Below are 19,211 nucleotides of genomic sequence, written 5' to 3' on the forward strand. Positions count from 1 at the left end.
TACAGGAATAACAAAAACCGTAATGAAATGTTGACTTTAAAGTGGCTATGATCAATATTTTGTTTAGCCATAATTAAATGACAGTGTAAAAATGGTTAAGTGATGAATCTGCAGCTCCCCTTGGCCTTAAGGAGCTGTAGTGTGCTCAGTGTTTATCTTTCCAAAAACTCCCCAACACTCTTCTAAAGTATTTTTTTTTTCTTTCTAGTTGTACTCTCTGTCCTGCTGTTATTACATACATGTCCGAGCTATCCCTCCTCTCGCTCATGAACTCGTGTCACCTGTCGACCAGTCTTGTTTAGCCCCAACTATCTTGGTCTTATAAGAAGTGGTGTTAGTCAGGCCACTAAAAAAGACAAAGCTTGCCCTGTATCTGATGGATGTTTAAAAAGCAAAACTATACATAAAACATTATGAACATTAGTATACATTATTTGTGGAAATGATCTTTCAGCCCATTAGCCAATGACACATATCAAATATGAGGTTCCAGATATGTTCGTAAATGGTGTGATTACGTTTATCAAAGTCACGTCCCTCATTTTGTTCACTGCCTTCCACTGGCTCCTGAAATCACTGCAGTACTATTAGATTTAAAAACCTTTCATCAAAATAAATGAGATCTTGCTACTTTGAAATGACAAAACCGTTTCTGACTAACAACACCACACCATTCCTGTCTAATAGTGAACATTGACTGTGATTCACAGATTAAACTTAATTGCAAAACAAAAAAACAGCATCATGTAAGAGTTTCCACTAGATATGTGGAATCACGTCATCCTCATATCTGTCATACCACTGTCCAGTGTTACCAGAGAAATGTACCAGCACACACCCAGCCCGCATGCACCCAGTTCTCCCCTAGGACAGATAAAAACACACTTTTTGGGAAATCTCTGTCAATTAAATGTATTTCCTGACACCAATCCTGAATCTTAATGGGAAACATTGAGGATATGTATTGTCTTGTTTTTACGTAATAAGACAATAAACACACTCACAATGCATACATGAAACTTCCTAAACAGAAACCAGTCCAGCAGTTGCCATGACTACCGGTATGTTGTCTGTGTTGACTTGTCTCCTGATCACACGTGTTGATAGAAATACTGGCACGCGCACATCGACCCATACACACAGACACCTTAAAGCCAATTACATTTTTATTTTTATTTCATATTAATACAAAAAAACAAGCAGGTTGCATTGCCCAAACAATGAAAAATATAAATTAATTTTAAAAATCATTTGACGTCAGCTCAAGTCAGCAAAGAAGGAAAGAAATAGCGCAGAGATCAGTGTAATATGATCACAATAAACAGCTTGATAAAATAGTAAATTTACAGTGTTGTGTTTATGCTTCTGTACACAAATGTTTCTCATACTATGTGATGCTCAATGAAAGGGAACAAACCAAAACTTCCATTAAACAGCTATATTGTATGTTTTAAGTCAAAATGCATTGCAGGGATTTCATGCCATCAGGATACAGTATTTGCAGTAAATAGTGTGGTCTCTTTTTTATGTTAACATTGCAAAGTCAATCTTAAGAAAATAAGTGTACAGTAGTACAGTGGAACTAACTATATGTAATACACAAGGGTGAAAATTAAGGATGATAAAATACAAAAAAAATACTTTATCTAATGATATTCTAGATATGACTAACATGGACCTTCTACCTGCAATACAACCGGATCAGACTCCAGCACCTAAGCCACCTTAAACACAAGTCATTTATTTATTGTATATTCTCGATGAAGAGTAATAAGTGCTTTATGTTGCTGGTCTGATCTTCTCACAACTGTCTGAGGCCATGTTTCATGTCTTCATGTCTATCATTACACACTTGTGCTGCAAAGCCATGCAATGTTCAAACCATAGGACATCATTTTACATTCTAGTCAGGATCACAAAGACTCCAAATAAAACAAATATGCTGCGCTGAGTTGGGGTAATTGTGCAAAATAGTTTTCATTGGATGTAATAGTGCGCAACCATATAAAATGATGATGTCTTGGGTTTGAATATTTTAATTTATAGGAGCATAAAGCTCCATATAGCCTTTTGTGCCTTTTATTAGAAGATCGCTCCAGCTTCATGTAAGTGCTGGATCAAGCACACATTACAGAATATACTGTATGTGTATAAATCTATGAGAAAAAAAAGGAAAACTAAAATTTAAAAGGAAAATTGTGGTTCAAGCTTAACAGACAGCCATAAAGACGGGAATCGAGCAAATGCACATTACGACTGCTGATATGATACTGTCGGTATTCTTCATGTGCAGCAGAGAGTGTCTGTAGAGTAAAGGGGGGAAGCTTCATCGATGCCAAGCAAAAAGCAGCAGCACCATGAGTGTACAGCAGTGACGAGTCAGAGGCAGAACAGCTCATCTTGGGTCAGTTTGAAGCTGCTGTGGCGCACATGGCCGAGTGTCCTGCCTGAGGCTCCATTTCACATCTTCAACGTTGTTGTTGTGTGTTTGTGCATTCATCTGTGAAAAAAAGGGGAAGGGGAGGGAATGTATCTTCTCCTCATTGAGTCTTTAGTTTCTTGCTGTGGGTCCCAGACTCTCGCCTCCTGGCCTTGTGGGCGTAACGCCTGTTGAAGATATGAGATGAAAGCAGGTTATAATCACACAAATCCAGACAAAAGCTAATTAGTGCTGAACAGAAAACACTGAAAACCGAAAACTGTCAGCAGCAGCAAAGAAGGTTTCCCAAACATCTTTATATACAGTATATTTGAAGATGAACAAGCAGGGCTGCAGTCAAGACCCACTTAATCGAGTCCAAGTCAAGTCCAAGACCAGGTCCAGTTGAGTCTGAGTCAAGACCAAATCTAGAGTCTAGAGCAAATCAAGTCCTGTTCAAGAGAGCAATAGGCAATAATGTCACGTAATTCCAATGCTAATATAAGGATTAAGGAGTAAGGATGGACAGAAATAATCTATCTATAAACAATATGATCTACCTTCTGACATCAAACTAATCATTATATAATATGTAGGTTTGAGGACCATTACATTGTCTCTACAGGTACGTTAAGGAAGATTACGTTGGGAAAGTTTGATGTAACTGATCCCAAATTAGCAGCTGGGAATAACTTGAGCAGTTCTCAATAGTCGAGCCTGAGACCAACAATTTTGAGTCCAACAAGGCATGAGACCAAGACAAGTGCAAGACTTCAAAAAAGAGGTATTGAGACTGGACTCAGGTATTAAATCCCTGTAAGAAAGTTGACGTAAATTCTACTTGACACACATCTGCTTCTCAGATTCATTGTGTCTAAATTCATGCAAGTGTTTTGAAGTGTTATCAGATCGGGCCTCTCAACAGATACACACGGTCAAACACTGGAGTATGTTTTGTAGCATTGTGATCGTCCTACCTTCGCTGGTAGAGGTAGAGGAAGAAGAGGAGCTCATCTCTAAAGCAGGAAAGTTGATGAGAGGAGGAGAAGGATCCAGACGAGGAGAAAAAGGAGGCACAGGAGCACAGGTCTGAGATCAGCGTGTTCACTCCCTAGAGAGAGGAGAGGAAAAAGACAGAATAATGAACTCATTCACTAGCAAAAGCTGTGTAGACAGAATAAAATAAAATAAACCAATGAGTTCACTGTAAAATAGAGGAGGAATTTAATACAAAGTTCCTAGAAAAGGTTTGGGAATGCAAAGATAATCTGCTCTTGTCTGCACAATGTTGCTGTTTGTGAATGAGAATCAGTCACACTCACTCTGTACATCAACACTGTCCCCTGCAGGTGGCCCACAGACTTCAGCTGATCCACAGAGAGGAGTGGAGAAACACAAAGAGACAGCAGAGGACAGTTCATACAGTAGCTTACAATACTCAAGTCATTTCATTTCACTCAGCACTATGATCAGATCATATGGTAATTGATACACTTATAGACAGGACACACCTTGTGGTTGATGAAGAGCTGTGGGGCCATAGACAGGAAGCCAAAGGCATACACTCCTGAGAGGAGAGGTACAGCGTCAATGTGTAATATAAAAGTACCTTAATTAAATGACGAAAACTGACAAGATTTCAATGAAGTACATTGAAAGACTGTTCTATTAACAAATTAACCGATGCATCATGTAGATGATTTTGTTTCATTGGGACAGGTGATGGAAGTCAACTCACCAGTCACTAGGGTGTTGACCAACCAGGAGTAGTAACTGTCAATACAATACAAATGAATGTTAATATCTAATGAAGTAGCTGCTACGTCTGTGTACATTATGAAAAGTTTAGACAATAGTTTAAAACCAAAAAAACATCTTACTTTTATTCAAGAAATACTCAGGTCTGATCTGAATCTGACTGCTTAAAACACTTCAGTACAGTAGGGGGAGATGAACCAAGATGTAACCAGGAAAGAGTTTGTATTGAAATGTTACAAGCAGACTCCACAAACGAGTGTATGACATCTGTTGGCAACATTCAAAGCTACGTGGCAAAGCTCACCTCTTTTGGCGCAAGTAGGCCAGTGAGAAAATAGCTCCGCTGATACACAGAGGATAGACCAAGTAGGACAAGTATCTGGACGCCTGGAGAGAAAACCACACACACAAAATATAAAAAATCAAACAAAGCGTGCAGCAGAGAATAAACTCAGAGATTTAACATATGAGGAAAAAGATCATACCTGTGTGTCGTACTCCACTGTCTTTCTTTCTTCCTCATCCAGCTTGTTTACCGACACAGTAACAGTAGATTAGAAATAAATGTATTGATTATTTGCATCAGGGCCGGGCTAAAAGACAGCAAAGTTATTTAAACCACAACAAATTATACCACTCGACACATGTTAAATCTACTGTGCATGGATGATGGAAGATGGTTAACTGGCACCATACTCACATGGAGCTTGGAGCTTTTCCATTGAAACTGGATCTTAAACACTGTAAACACCTTCCATACCTGGCGATATGACAGGTTAGTGAGTTAAAACTGTCTGTTGTGATCTTTATTTGACCATTTCTGTTGGGAGGAGGCCGATTGTGTTAAATACCTCGACACATGCTCCCAATCCAACAGGAAGCAGCACCAGCAGACTGGTCTCCTCTAGCAGATGGAGGAAGATCAGCAACGTGCTGAGACTACGCCACAGAACTGCAAACGGAGAGGGGAGAGACCAAAGGAGCAGTTAGTCCCTAACTTTAGCCATGTTCCAGGCCCTGTTGTACGTCTGTTACAGCAAAACTATAATCTAATGTTGTTCATAGTTGCCGGCAAGCCCTCCTATGTTGACTGTTCAACAAAAACGTAGCAAACTAATAAAGAAAGGTCGAGCTTGCTTAACTGAATTTAATTCTTTACCTGACTTCCTGGACATTCCTGCCATGCTCTTCTTTTTTCTCCATGAGCTGAAGTCATTTTTAAGAGCCAAGAATTCACAGATGAGCTGTAGAAGTGGAGAGGAAACATACTTTTAACTTTGCAATGCTTAACTTGCAATATGCCTGAGTTGCCATGCAATGTTACATATAGAGACTAGGATTTATTAAATAATTCATAATTCATGAGATATCTATCAGCAGATGGATTCTAATGTGTATACGGTATGGCATTTTGTTTGTGGTGTTGTGCAATCTTACTTGTAGAGCTGTGATGAGTGCAGTCAACACTAACAGGTAGAGGTTGGAGCCCACCAACGTTTCTTTAATTTCATCTATGTTCTCCTCTGTGAAGCCTAGATAAACACCAAGATCAAAGGATTTTGTTTAGCTCAATCTCCTGACCATGTGATATGAAAAGCCAAAAGCTGAGATGTGTAGTTGGTTGTATTATACATCTGTTATCTTATTAGCTCACCAAACTGTCGCAGGGAATAAACCACGTCCTGTAGATGCACCCAGAACCTGAACCCCCTTAAAGAGATTCCCTCGTAGGACACAGTCAGAGGGAGCTGAACAGTGCTGCTGCTGATCGCCTATGAATGTATGGATAGATGTAAGGTCATTTCATTCACAGCCCAGTATTTATCAGACAAGGTCTAAACTTTGTGTGTAAATTTGTCCTACCAGGAGGTCTCTGACTCTGAAGCTGAGCTCGTTCACCAGCAGCAGAGGGAGGTAGATCATGTGTCGGCCTTCCTGAGAGCTACAACGAGAAAAAGTAATACAATTTAATCTAGAGACGATGGCCTGGGCCACCTTCTTGATTTACAGCCTGGTTGAGGTGAACAAATATACACATACGTGCATTTAAACAGGATTTGTGTTTGCTTTGCGATCTAGATTTGCTTAGATTCGATAAACAGTCAAACTCCCACTCACAGGTGTTTTACAGAGTAGCAATCGTGGAGCAATTCAATGTAAGTTTACCTCACAAAGACTCTAACAGTTATTCAAATGAGATAAAGATCACTGGCTGAAAGCTTTCCTCACTCCAGCACTGGAGTATACTGATGAGAATCAACATTAACGCAGGAGTCAGCAGCACTCTGACACCTGCTTTAACCTCCAGAGCCTCATGGGACTTACACTCTCATGTAGCGCCGCACATCACTAGGAAGCCCCGCTTTGTTGAAGGTGAAGTCCTCTGACATCATAGTGATTGACAGGTGAGGCCTCCAGTGGGATACAGTATTCTCTGATCTGGGACTGGACCTCTAATGGAGCCACAAAAACAACTTATTTGCAGCAAGGCCGCATGTCTACGTCTGCTGTAAAGGTGATACGGTAATGGTGGCGGTAATACGACTATGACGGATATTGAATTACATTTTACCTTCTGCATGTCTCTCGGCCCCTCTGTGTATGTGGGAGTGATGTAGGTGGTGAGCTGAGCTGCGTAGTGAACTTCTCTGCTGTCGTCCAGAGGGGAAACACCGGCTTTGTGAACGTACACGACCGCAAACAAAGTGCCATTAGCCCGAGTCTGCTCTGGCAGAGAGACATTCACCTGCCTACAGAGAGAGAGAGTGAGACAATAAGTTAGAAACAGCCAGCCTGGCAGAGATGCACAAATAAGCTTTTGATTATTAATAAATAGATAAATTGTAAAAACAAATGTCATGCAATGGTCACAGTTCCAGTTCCTGTTATGGTCGTAAACAAGCACTGAGCAGGAAGTCTTCTGATGAATAACAGATGGATCAACAACAAGCCCACCTCTCAAATGTAGAGTGTGGGTCAAACGGGTCTATTTTCACAGCGAGGTGGAGTTGGCTGTTGTCTGGCACGAGGCAGGTGAAGACACTCATCTGGATCAAACAAAAGAGAAGAAGAGAAGAGATTCAAATCAGTCTCCTCATGTCAGAAAAAGCATTTGGTCCAAAATGACATTCTGCAGAAATAAAAAAAAAGGAGAATAAAAATAAAAACCTGGCTATGTCCCAAATATATGTAGACCTGCATGTTGGAATTTCCTTTGGTTCAGCCTGACAAACACATCAGGCCCATGCAGCAGTGTGTTGAGCTAGATCTTACAAAAATTGTTTTTTTTGGTAGGCTACCCTTGATTTGTCCGTTTGCTCTCAAGATGAAGGAATAAAGAAACAGAGGCCTGCTAACCTGTAGCCGGGCTCTTGCTGTCAGGTAGGAGGTGATGCAGAGCTCTCCTGTGCTTCCATCGCAGGGCTTAGTGTTGAGGAAGCCGTACAGCAGCCAGGCGGTGTGGAGCATGTAGACCACAAAGACCCCGAGCAGCAGCTTAGCGATGGAGCTTCTATTACCGCTGCTGTCCGCGGGCTTCGACTGACACGATGGGAACATGGCAGCTATTAATGCAACAACAACAGAAAAATGATATTAAAAAAATGGACGTGGTCCGGTTTGAGTACGGAGCCGTTTATAATCGCATACAGCGTCAGCACAATGGAATCCCCACGCTTCCTCCCTGCCACAGCATCTTTCCGGTTATCTGAGATGCTGATGCTGATGCCGCTCGCGCTGTTCTGTGACCACGTCTCGCGAAGCCAGAGCAATTCAGCCGACGCTGTAGTTTGTTCCAGAAAAGTCCCAAAATACCGCTAAACACGTAAATAATATCCACAGTAGCACCTAGCCTCAGGTATTTTCTCAGTGTATTTAAATGTAGGCCAACAAAATAGATAAAGGATCTGTATTTCACTGTCACAATTGTATTCATGGCAAGCATTAATACCACTTAGACCTTTATGTTGGTAGATAAAATGCGTTCATGATAATTTTTCTGTTGTATATAATAATAAAAAGTTGTATTATTTTAGTGAAAATAGAGGCACAGTTCTGAAACAGCTATTCCAGTTTTAATCAATTGATTAGACTAAATCATAAGAAAACAATTGGCAGATTTACCAATACTGAGAATAATCATTAGTTGCAGTGAATCAAACTTTTGAGTTTGATAATAATGTTGATTGTATTTCATAAATCTGTCGTTCTATCTCATAATTTTTTGACCTACCAAGAGTATCTTTTTATTTATACCATCCATATAACTTTTCATCTTTTTTTTTTAATAGTCCAAGTGATGTACTTCGCTCGAGACGATCTTTGGAAGCCGATCTTTGGGAGCCGGTCCTTGTCGTCACCGCGGTGCATTGTGGTCCCGTACAGTGCTCTTGCTTCTTGCCCTCTTCTTGGCTACTATCTTCCATCATGCTAATTTGGACGACTTTCTTCGGACTAAACACACAGCGTAACGCGTCAGTTCAGCAAAGTCTGTCGTTAGCAACAGGTAACTGACGTTTGCTACTTGTGTCTTCGTTTTCTGTCACGAATTTAAACGAAGTCCTGATACCAACAGCTAACAGGTTACTAGCATTAACTTACTGACACGCTGCAGAGCACTGTTGAAACTTTGATGAAAGATAACTAAGACCACACACAGTATGAGTAACATTTCAGGAGGCTACGTGAACTTGTACTATGACTGTTTTGCTCAAACTGTCATTCTTCTACCTGCGGTTACGGACTGTCTGGTCTCATAAACAACTCGAGGACACTTATGCTCCATGAACCAGATCACACGGGACCTACACTCATACATCTTTTCACGCCCAAACTGTTATCCCTTCTTTTTCTTTGTTTATGCAGGCTCCTGCCCTCCTTTTCGCCACCTCCTGTGCTCGCTGATGTATGTGTTGTGATCACCTTGCTGCAGTAGTGTCTGTCTATGGAGATTAAACTACACAGGGTGCTGCTAGCTGGCTGCATGAACTGCACCAGGATATATCCTCCATTTGGTGGGAACTTATATCTAAAGCGCCTATTCAGCTCTGTGATTCTTTTTCCCTCGAGAACGAGTGGGACACGAACAACTATCCTCTGTGGTGCTAATAGAGTCCTCCACCCACTGAAGTACTCTGTGCCACATGGGAATAGAAAGCTGGGATTGTGCAGCAGGAGTTCAGATGCAGTCTGCGGTCTAACACTGTCGAGATGTCAACCCAGAAGATCTCATCAGTCTGCTGCAGCGAGACAGGGAAACCTGCTGCAACGAGGTGCACCATGGCCCGGTAAGAAGAGTTAGTGTGCGTGCAACAGGTGACATGTTTGAGATTAAGTCCCTTTTGACAGTCTTCCATTCGTTGATAGCTAAACATCCCTTCGTCTTGATCGCAGTACTTGATGTATTTATTATTATATTTCACTACATGTCTACATTGTAACCTGTCTCATAAATTGACAGGCTAGATGTTATCGACTGATATTAGCTGGTCACAGATACATTGGTATTACTGGATGTGTCTGTGTTTCTGCCTACTGCAACACTGTATTACATACTGCTTTATGTTATGTACATATAATGAAACAAAGCTGAGCTCTTTATGGAGGCGTATTGATTCAAATTCAAAGAGGAAAATGGGACAGAGGTGGAAGTACGGAGGTGTAGATTTCTACTAAATTTCTAGCCAGTTAGCTCTTTTACATCATAGGGATTTAAGTATCAAGATTTAGTATCAAGCCATTAAAATGATGGTCCCAACAATTGCAGAGAACAGTATATTTTAATTATGTTCATTGCTGTGGTCCTAGATGAAACATGTTGCTTTGTGGTTCAACTTTCTTTGACTTTTCTTTGAACAGTGTTCTTCATCCGCTACAGAGTGACAGACGTCTCCACTGTGTCTCCAGCCTTTCTAGTGGTAAGAGATGCAGGGCAGTGGTTACTGAACAGTAGTTACTACTATTGTAGTACCATGCACTTAACGTCAAGATGCTTTTGGAGAAACTGAAGCAACAGACTGTTGGATTTAACATCTTCTCACCAATCCACTGTCATACATTTTATATATTGAGATACAGTAAAACTGTTGTTAGTCGGTGATTGCTAGAGATACGTGATCAGTTTCTTGTTTATTTATTTCACAGATGAATTTTGACCAAGAGGGAAATGTCACATCATTTGGTAAGTGTTAGAAAATAAATCTAATTAGTTTTTGATTAACTTGCCTGCCTATTATTACCTGTTTTGAACAAAAAAATATATGAAACTAAAGTATTCTCTCATGACTATATTCTAACACTGTCCCTCTGCTCCTCTTCTGTTCTTTTCTCTGTCAGAGAAGAAGAAAACAGAGCTTTGCCAGGAGCTAAGTCTGCAGGCCAGAGACCTTCGCTTTCAACACAGTACCAGCTTAATCGCTAGAAACAACTGCATCATCATACGGATGGAGGTAGGCTCACTTTCTGTTTTTGAAACATTTTGTCACCATAAGTCTAATGTTTATTTCATGGCCAGCAATATGCTGATAGTTCTGCAGAAAACAAAATAAGAATTTAATAATAATAACAATAATATATATATATTTTTTTAAAGGTACGTTTTGAGAAGTGATTATTAGATGTCACTGATTCTTCAAGCCTCAGACCCTCAGGCAGGGAGTTCCAGAGCTGAAGGGCCTCGACCGCAAGACCTGGTCCCCTTAAGTTTTGAGCTGGGACTCAGGAACAACTGCAAAAAAACCCTGCCTGAGGATCTGAGGCCACGCCCCTTTTTGATAGGGGCGCAGCAAAAGTAGCTCGGCACTAAACCATCAAATGCTTCAAAGGGGATCAGAACATGTTAAAATCAATTCTAATACAGACTGGTAAACATTGAAGAGAGGCTGAAACATCTAAATCAACTTCTGCTGCTGATGGAGACCTCATTACATACACTCCTTCCACAATCCTTTAGCCTGCACCACAGTTGATGGTCCTCCAGAGGGTGTGCTGGAGAAGGTGTAGTAGAAGAAGAAAGAGTCTTTATGACTCATCATTTTACAGAATCCATTAGTTTCTCCTGGTTGAGGCCCATTATCTTTGGCCCCCACCACTGTCACGGTGAGGTAGTCAAACTCATGGTGAGAGAAAGCAGTCAATTCAAGACACATAACTTTGTGTAATTTAACATAATTTAAATTGTCACTTAAAGAGTTCCTTTCTTCAAGTGACTTTATTTTAAATAGTTTTAAAGAGGGAGGTTCAGAAAATGACTTTTTTTCATTATAGCCATTTTTAATGCTAAAAGCAGCAAGCGGGAGTTGTGATGTAACAGAAATCCAGAAAGCACCAGATATGTCGCCTTCTAATTGTTTATAACTTCATTTTATTTATTTCATTCCACATCGAGTATTAAAATCAACCAGTAGTCACCTGTTCTTCTTTGCTGGCTATGTCCCAAAAATATGTAGACCCCTCATGTAAATCACAGTACTTGTATTTTACTTGAGTATTTTCCATTTCATGCAACTTTATACTTGTAATCCACCACATTTTTGTACTTTTTACTCAGCTAGTAGTTACTTATTACAATTGTGCATACTCCGTCTATTAGTGAAAGCCGCTCTATCTCTGCCCGACACTCTCCATTTACTGCTGACAAGTGCCCAATCAAAAAGGGGAGTCCTCACAGGTCCGGCCTCTGTATGGTTGCTCACATTTACATATTCCACACAGACACAACCCTCTATCGTCACACAGCTTCTGGTTCTTTGACATACAGGAAGCAGTTTGCATGGAGCAGTTGCAGTCTTCACCGGTCCAGTCGTCATCACATATGCACTGTCCACACTCGCACCGCCCATTGCCTCCACATATTCTGTTGGATAAATAAATGTCTTTTTAATATACATCTGTTTCTGTATTAAGTAGAATCATTAATAATTGCACGTCGTACCTGCCGTTGTGATAAGAACAGTCAAAGTTGCTGCACTCGCAGTATTGGCCGCTGAATCTTTCTTTCGGGATCATTCTCGCAAAGCACACGCAGAATCCCTGCTCGCATTTTCCCCTATTGCTGCACACGGGGGCATTTGGGCCTGAGCGACAGTAGTCTTCATTTTGTGAAGAAGATGAGTCGATGTCTCTCTGGCACTGTTGTCCAATGTAAGGCATGTGGCACTCACACTGGCCACACACCAGAGCCCCATGGCCTCCGCAGCCGGGGCTGTTTTCCTCACGGTTTGTTGTGCAGTCACACTGACCTAGGGAACACACAGTTTAATCTTTCCTTTTGTTTACATCATTTTATTTTTTGCACACGCTGTTTGTCACTTTATAGTAGCATACTGACTATTTAAATGGTGATTTTCTGTTACTGTTTTCTTTCTTTTAACCATATATTGATAGTAGCATGCTTCTGAAGTCATACTCACACTCCAGCGTTATCTCTAACTTCACACTCAGTGGAAAGCCTCTGGGTGTGATGTGGACAGGCCAGGGCCCAGTCCTGTTCTGGTTTAAGTCGTCCCTCTCACTGGGACACTGGGCAGCCTCGACGGTCACCTATAGGGGAAAAAGCAAAAAAAAAGCTTTATAAATCTAATCATTTGTATTTCCCAATGTCCGGATGTCTTAATTTTGCTGACCTGTACGACCAGAGGGTTTTCATTCACGATGTTACTGAATGTGATGTTGACTCCTGCTGGCACAGGGCTTGTGTTCATGGTCAGCTCTGTGATAGGCTGGTCTGTAGGCATGGTGATGGTGACGGGGAAGGACTGGCTCACACCCGGCCTCAAACGGAGGGAGACCTCCTGGGGCTGGAGGGACAGGGCCTTGGCATTCGCTGGTTCGGTGCTACCGAATAAGAGCATTACCTTTAGAAGTCATTGTGGTCTTGACCAAAGAACTGTATTCCAGCGTATCAGTTTTGTGTAATTTGATGTGTGTAATTTGATTTGATGTTTTGCAGTAGTTCTTAAAACCTGTATACTTACCTGCTGTCATTTTTGACAACCTGCACCCTGCCCTGAGGGTTATATATGTAACTTTTACGACAGCCCGCTCTCCGCAGCACCTTCCAGGTATGACAGCGGATGTCAGACTGAGGGGCGGTGCACCAAGCACACGCCGGGCCAGACTGAATGCACTCGTCGCAGTTGTTAGCAGATGTGAGACACTGTTGTTGTTCTTCTGCCCAGCTGGGACACAACGCAGCAAGCAGCAGGCAGAGATATCCAAGCAGCTTCACAGACATCCTGCAGTTAGAATAAAGCAGTGGGATGTACCTGAAAGTAGTAATTTACTGTATGTCATCCATAAATACTAGTATTAGAAATATAGTGATGAAATAAAGAAAAAATAATACAGTTGTATATGTTTAATAGGGACACATTTAGTAGTTGAATTACTAAAAATGTATTTGTATATGTGTTTTTTTTCTCTTTTTCTTTACGGTCTTGTCTCCTGTTTCTTAATTATCTTGTGCTTGAATAACACATCTTTTCTTAAAAGTCCCTTATCTTCTCTGTTTAATGGGTCCCGCTTACAATTAAAATAAAACAGATCTTTTTACTTTATTAGACTGCCAAATAGTGAAGATGCAGGTTTGGAGTCAGACCTTTTTTTTAATTCATTACATGTTTTAAGCAATTTTGCATCATCTTATTAATTAACAAGTTCACTACCGGTAGATGTAAATACTCACTTTATACCCATATATCTCTGACAGCGTGATTCGTGTTCCTCTAGTTCTGCGGTTGATAATGTGCTAAATAGATTTAAAAAACAGACAGAGCGCAGTGATGGTAGGTTACCTGGAGTACTGAATGACTTCTCTTCTGTAGCTGCGTCTTGGAGCTATTTACCTCTGCACACTGACGAGCTTCGGTCATTTACTGACTCTGTGTGAATGCTGCTGGAGGCCCCGGATGCAGATTCTGGTCACTCATCCTGATTGGTGCGGCTGTTTTGGGGTTTCTAACTGTGGCTTTAGAGAATAAACAGAAGTACTTTGCTCGTGCATCAGAGTTTTGCAGGTCAATCACTGCAAATATTTAAAAGATCAGAGTCCACTATTGGGACTATGCGCACACACACACACACACTGAGCACAGACACATTACAAGAAATGTTATGTAGGAAAAAACTATTAAAAAGCCAATGCTTCAGTTGCTACAAAACATTAAAGTATGAAGTATTTGCATGCACATGTTTGATTGTTTTCTAAAGAGGCTACCCTCCCCCCGGTCCTTCTGTTCCTCCACAGTCTTTGAAAGCCATCGTGACCCCGCAGTCCCTGTTGGTGTTGGATTTTCGTGGTTTGGGATTGGAGCGTTGGTTGGTACTGGATCTGGCTCCTCAGCTCGCTTCACAGTTGCACTCTCTGCCCTTTGAGTTCAGAGCACTGGAGGCCATCCTGCAGCACAAGGTGAGACAGACTGTGTCTCTGTATGTAAGCATGTTCTAACCCAGAGGGCATACGTGAGGCTGCGTTCCAATGTGTGTCTTCATGTGTTTGTCTCGATAGGTAAACACGCTACGAGCTCGGCTGAATGATGTCGAACCAGTCATGTTGGACACATTGGAATCCCTGGTGGATCCTAAAATCCTTTCCGCTGATAGAAGTAAACTACATGTACTGCTACAGAACAGCAAGAGGTAAAGCACGCAACCGCATACGTTTCCATGATATTAACCTCAAGATTGCAATGCATTTCTAAATTATGGATGTGAGGAACTGGGTCAGCCTCTCTGGGACTCTACTGATTATCACCAGCCAATCAAAAAAAGTCCCTCAACCTGTTAAAGATTACTTTTAATATGCTTTAATAATCATTGTGGCATGGCCCAAGTCTCGGGTCTCACACTATAAATATCTTGTCAGCATAGCATCTCCGTATTTATCTTCTCTCAAAATGTCTACTATATTTTATTTTGTCTGTCTCCCCTCTTGACTTTTACCTCTAACAGTTTATCAGAGTTGGAGACTGACATTAAAGTCTTTAAGGATACCCTGCTGAAGATTTTGGATGAGGACGAGATTGTTGAAGAACTCTGTCTCACCAAGTGGACAGACCCAAGAGTTTTGTAAGTTAAACACCCACAAACACTTCTATAAATCCTAAAAGCTCCTTAAAGCCCAGGTTAGTGGCTGCAGTAAAAGATAAGAAAGGAAAAGACTTTATTGATCCTCAAGGTGTCTCCGCCTCAAACAGTGTTTTTCTGTTCCATTGACCTCATTGGTTGGGGTTAGGACTTTGCTTTGGTTACGGTCAGGAGTAGCAGATATAATTGTTTGGGGTTAGGTCAAAGTTGTGGGTTCAGGTTCACACTCACGTTTTGTTTTAGCTGTATGTGTATAAATGCAAATTAACCTATTTTTTCCCCTTCAAATACATTATTTTCTTATTGAAACCCACTATTTAAAGAACAATGCAAGTTATAACCCTCCCCTTTGCCAAAAATATAGAATTAAACATTTAATAATGATGGTGACTAAATATAAAATGACCATAAAGAATTGATATTACACCAATTAAGGAAATATTTCATGTTTTGTACTTTGAGTGCATGCCCAACATTTTTTATTTGCTTGGATATATACGTATATATAATTAATTATATGTACAAATATGGGTAATTTTTTGTAGTGGACTTCTGAAACATCTCATCAGTTCATAAGCAATTACATGAAAGTACAAAGGGTTAAAGTAATAAATGTAATAATGTAATCATAATGTAAATACATTTGAATAACTACCAGGCGTTTTTTTTAACAGTCTTTTAGTTATGTGTATTAACCTACAATGTCTTTTTGCCTTTATAGTGAGGAGAGCAGTTTGGGTATTGACCATGCTGAGGAGATGGAACTGTTATTGGAGAATTACTATATGCAGGTAATTGACAGTTTAATGTAAAAATAGTTCTCTTTTCTATCCGTTATTTGAAATAATTAACATTAACATAATAAACTCACTATAATACATGCTTAGTAATGAAATACTCTAACTTCATACTAACGTTTTGAATAATCTAAACTAACTGTCCTAACATTTGTACTTACCTGCATCTTTATTGTGGTGTTGAGACTTTTTACTTGTCTTGTTTGTCATTTGATATCAAAACCACTGGCACACAATGTTAAATGTCATCTTTATGTTGCACACAGTGGTTGTTGTTGAGTTTCCATAAACTGCTCAATACAGGCTGAGGAGCTGGGGAACAAGACCAGAGAGCTGAAAGGGCTGATAGACGACTCTGAGAGTGTCATCTTTATCAACCTGGACAGGTATCTACACACACACACACACACACACACACACACACACACACCCTACACATTTTCTTACCATTTGCAGTATTTTGTTAGAAACTGCTTTGGTATTAATAAATAATATTGGAACTTACAATGTCTACAGATAAAATCTCTTTCTTCGCTCCAACAGTTCAGTTATGAGGAGATTCACACATTTTTGCACTGTGTATCTTATCCCTTATCTCTGACGTAAACAGCAGATTAGAAAGGAGTCTTTTAAATGCCGGTATGAACATAAAGAATGATTACGAAAATCAAAAAACTGTCAACGCGTGCATGAGGGCACCTGACTCTTGTTTTGAGACAGACATGAAACGTGAACCTTTAAAACTCTAAGCGGACCCCTTGAAGACACATTTTTAGTCCACTTGAATGAAAATAACTTGCTGGCTCTACATGTGCTGTCTGTTTTATTCCAGCCATCGTAACGTGATGATGCGCCTGAGTCTGCAACTGGCGATGGGTTCCTTCTCCCTTTCCTTATTCGGTCTGATAGGCGTGGCCTTTGGAATGAATCTGGAGTCGTCCTTCGAAGAAGTGAGGCAGCTTCTTGCTAAAGAATTATATCACATCTGCAGTTTGTTTTCCATTTACAACAACTCAAATAAGAAGATTTGTCTTAACTTCATATTGTTGTTAGCTTTTGTGTTTTGGACTGTTCATGACCATTGTGGTCCATGTGTCTGTATGTGCATACTGCACCGTTTGTGTCTTTGTACCCACGTATACTCACACTGTTTGTGTTTATTACCAGGACCCTCGCATTTTCTGGCTGGTAACAGGCTTCATGTTCTTGGGCAGCGGGTTGATATGGAGACGACTGCTGTCATTTCTGGGACGACATCTAGAGCCTTCAGTACCCCCTCTTGTAAATCTCTCTCTCACACACACACACACACACACACACACACACACACACACACACACTCACACACACTCCAGATGAAGGTGTGGTTTAAGATCAAGTCTTAAGTGTCATTTCTCCTGTTTGTGATACAGATCCCTCAAGTTTGGAAGAGAACTCTGAAAGCATCCGACATCAAGACAGGAGTCAGATGATGTTCTACCTCCATTCTGTGAAATGCAACAGACCTTCTACAGACTCTGCAGCTTTAGGGATGATTGTTTTATCACCCTGGACCTCCTGAATTCTATAAATTGGCCTCATTGTTTTAGGCCTTTTAGACCTCTTCTGTGTCCCTTACATTTCTGGTACTATGTTGCCAGTATTCCAGATACTTGATTAGATGTCTTCATATCTAATTATATGAGTATTGCTCTGTCATCTGTGGTTTTAGAGCAGTGCGTGGATGCCTTGGCGAGTGGCAGCATTGGAACTGAAACTGATAACAACCCAACTAATGATAACCACCGGACATGCACTTGATAATCTCATATCTGCTGTGATTGTCAACATAACTGATGAAAAGCAGTGACACACAGGGCACATTTTCTTTTCTTGTCTTTTAAAAACATATTGCCAGTTTTTATTTGATATTGTGTCTCCAAATGACATTTGATCAAAAATGAAAGGGTCTGAACTTTAAAGTTATTGACTTTATCCTGTTCCGATTTACATGAAAGCTATTAGTCAAGGTGTTAAAGGCTGAAGCGCATTACACACATTGACAACACATGCCTTATTTCTGACCTGGGTTTCAAGATCCATTCAAGAAGTTGCCAAATACATCAGAGTGCTCTTAAGAAGATTAGCAGAAAAAGTATATTTCAATGTTCCTGTTATCTAAGTTTATTAGAAACAAATATTTTATTTTTTGCCTGAAGTGGTCAAAGCTGATTTGGCTTCATTGTCAGGGGTCACAAGCCTAAATCCTTCCCCTTTTGACTGTTGTATCTCTGCATTATATTTAATGCAAAATGTGTCACTTTTCTTAACCACATTGACTCACAGTTGATCTAATTTGGCTTTTCTGACATGGAAAACAACAAAAAAATATTCTTTGATGCCAAAATCAAAATACAAAAAAAACAAATATAACATAAGCACCCTTTGCAGCAGTTACATATTTGACACTAAAAGTGTAAAAAAAAATCCTAATTTCATCCCCTGAAGAAGTTTTAAAATAAATGATTTTAATCACTGTAGTGGGACACATGGGAACATGTCTTTTCTTAGCATATATTTATTGTGAAATGTGTTCTTTTTGATGAAGAGTCAAACTGAAATAATGAAGTTAGTAGATGACTTCAAAGACAGCAAAGCAAAGGGACATTTTCTCTTGTGTGTATATATATATGTATATATATATATATATATATATATATATATATATATATATATATATATATATATATATATATATATATATATATATCTCCACATACCAAAAGATAAAGAGAACTTCAGTCATGGAAAATTCTTCTGGTACAAAGAAAACTAAAAGTCTTCTATATTTTAGTTTCATGTGTGAGGTCTGACTTAGATGGCATTTGTTGTATTGTGCTGTCATAACTATTGTTCTGCACTAGAGGGAGTCGTCTCTACAGTTTAAAGCTCACTTCATTAGCTGAAGCTTGTCTACACACTGCAGTGGTAGCACACCTTGGTCAGTGTCTTATCTCAAATATAAAGGGAGTAAAACGAAACCGTAGAGGATACTAAAATGTTTATTGAATTATCTGTACTTAAAAGTTACACTGAAATAAAACACTGCACCTCATGAGTAGAAATGTATGATTTTGTTTACCTCTGAGTTATGAACATACTGCACTTAATGTCAT

The 19,211-nt window shown here is 40.0% G+C and overlaps 3 protein-coding genes across 5 annotated transcripts; 1 reads left to right on the top strand and 2 right to left on the bottom strand.

Moving 5' to 3' along the window:
- Positions 1-1,161: 1,161 nt before the first annotated feature.
- Positions 1,162-7,872, bottom strand: LOC137891129 (lipid scramblase CLPTM1L-like). Its single transcript, XM_068735576.1, has 17 exons — positions 7,535-7,872; positions 7,133-7,224; positions 6,750-6,927; positions 6,503-6,630; positions 6,041-6,119; positions 5,832-5,949; positions 5,615-5,709; positions 5,337-5,421; positions 5,029-5,129; positions 4,878-4,937; positions 4,663-4,704; positions 4,482-4,564; positions 4,158-4,192; positions 3,931-3,986; positions 3,742-3,786; positions 3,397-3,530; positions 1,162-2,607 (listed from the first exon to the last, which is right to left on the bottom strand). Exons 1-17 carry the CDS (start codon positions 7,733-7,735, stop codon positions 2,541-2,543), a joined length of 1,599 nt encoding a protein of 532 aa, XP_068591677.1. The 5' UTR covers positions 7,736-7,872; the 3' UTR covers positions 1,162-2,540.
- A 687-nt stretch (positions 7,873-8,559) lies between these two features.
- mrs2 (magnesium transporter MRS2) lies at positions 8,560-18,733 on the top strand. Of its 2 annotated transcripts, XM_068735577.1 has the most exons (13): positions 8,560-8,681; positions 9,041-9,462; positions 10,034-10,092; positions 10,319-10,355; positions 10,511-10,623; positions 14,421-14,582; positions 14,682-14,812; positions 15,125-15,241; positions 15,981-16,050; positions 16,360-16,442; positions 16,889-17,006; positions 17,224-17,337; positions 17,469-18,733. In XM_068735577.1, exons 2-13 carry the CDS (start codon positions 9,120-9,122, stop codon positions 17,526-17,528), a joined length of 1,407 nt encoding a protein of 468 aa, XP_068591678.1. In that variant the 5' UTR covers positions 8,560-8,681; positions 9,041-9,119; the 3' UTR covers positions 17,529-18,733. The 2 variants fall into 2 exon arrangements, with proteins under 2 accessions (XP_068591678.1, XP_068591679.1); XM_068735578.1 differs by lacking the exon at positions 8,560-8,681 and having other exon boundaries at positions 8,690-9,462.
- Positions 11,480-14,577, bottom strand: LOC137891132 (integrin beta-1-like). Of its 2 annotated transcripts, XM_068735579.1 has the most exons (7): positions 14,391-14,577; positions 13,969-14,141; positions 13,150-13,410; positions 12,799-13,009; positions 12,586-12,715; positions 12,108-12,414; positions 11,480-12,029 (listed from the first exon to the last, which is right to left on the bottom strand). In XM_068735579.1, the coding sequence occupies exons 3-7, from the start codon at positions 13,407-13,409 to the stop codon at positions 11,822-11,824; spliced, it is 1,116 nt and encodes a 371-aa protein (XP_068591680.1). In that variant the 5' UTR covers position 13,410; positions 13,969-14,141; positions 14,391-14,577; the 3' UTR covers positions 11,480-11,821. The 2 variants fall into 2 exon arrangements, with proteins under 2 accessions (XP_068591680.1, XP_068591681.1); XM_068735580.1 differs by lacking the exon at positions 14,391-14,577 and having other exon boundaries at positions 13,150-13,440; positions 13,969-14,212.
- Positions 18,734-19,211: the final 478 nt, after the last annotated feature.

The sequence above is a fragment of the Cebidichthys violaceus genome, unplaced genomic scaffold, assembly GCF_023349555.1.
Source record: "Cebidichthys violaceus isolate CVI_PGR_0920_01 unplaced genomic scaffold, fCebVio1.0.p SCAF_7, whole genome shotgun sequence".
Lineage (NCBI taxonomy): Eukaryota > Metazoa > Chordata > Actinopteri > Perciformes > Stichaeidae > Cebidichthys > Cebidichthys violaceus.

What these genes read in the sequence shown, in the direction of transcription:
- LOC137891132 (XM_068735579.1), bottom strand. Translation starts at nt 13,409, where the DNA reads ATGTCTGTGAAGCTGCTTGGATATCTCTGCCTGCTGCTTGCTGCGTTG. An exon ending in GTTAGAGATAACGCTGGAGT is followed by an intron (nt 12,415 to 12,585) that starts GTGAGTATGACT and finishes TGTGTTCCCTAG; the next exon opens with GTCAGTGTGACTGCACAACA. An exon ending in TGTTCTTATCACAACGGCAG is followed by an intron (nt 12,030 to 12,107) that starts GTACGACGTGCA and finishes TTTATCCAACAG; the next exon opens with AATATGTGGAGGCAATGGGC.
- mrs2 (XM_068735577.1), top strand. Translation starts at nt 9,120, where the DNA reads ATGGAGATTAAACTACACAGGGTGCTGCTAGCTGGCTGCATGAACTGC. An exon ending in TGTCTCCAGCCTTTCTAGTG is followed by an intron (nt 10,093 to 10,318) that starts GTAAGAGATGCA and finishes TTTATTTCACAG; the next exon opens with ATGAATTTTGACCAAGAGGG. An exon ending in CTGCTACAGAACAGCAAGAG is followed by an intron (nt 14,813 to 15,124) that starts GTAAAGCACGCA and finishes TACCTCTAACAG; the next exon opens with TTTATCAGAGTTGGAGACTG.
- LOC137891129 (XM_068735576.1), bottom strand. Translation starts at nt 7,735, where the DNA reads ATGTTCCCATCGTGTCAGTCGAAGCCCGCGGACAGCAGCGGTAATAGA. An exon ending in CAGCAAGAGCCCGGCTACAG is followed by an intron (nt 7,225 to 7,534) that starts GTTAGCAGGCCT and finishes TGTTTGATCCAG; the next exon opens with ATGAGTGTCTTCACCTGCCT. An exon ending in CCACACTCTACATTTGAGAG is followed by an intron (nt 6,928 to 7,132) that starts GTGGGCTTGTTG and finishes CTCTCTCTGTAG; the next exon opens with GCAGGTGAATGTCTCTCTGC.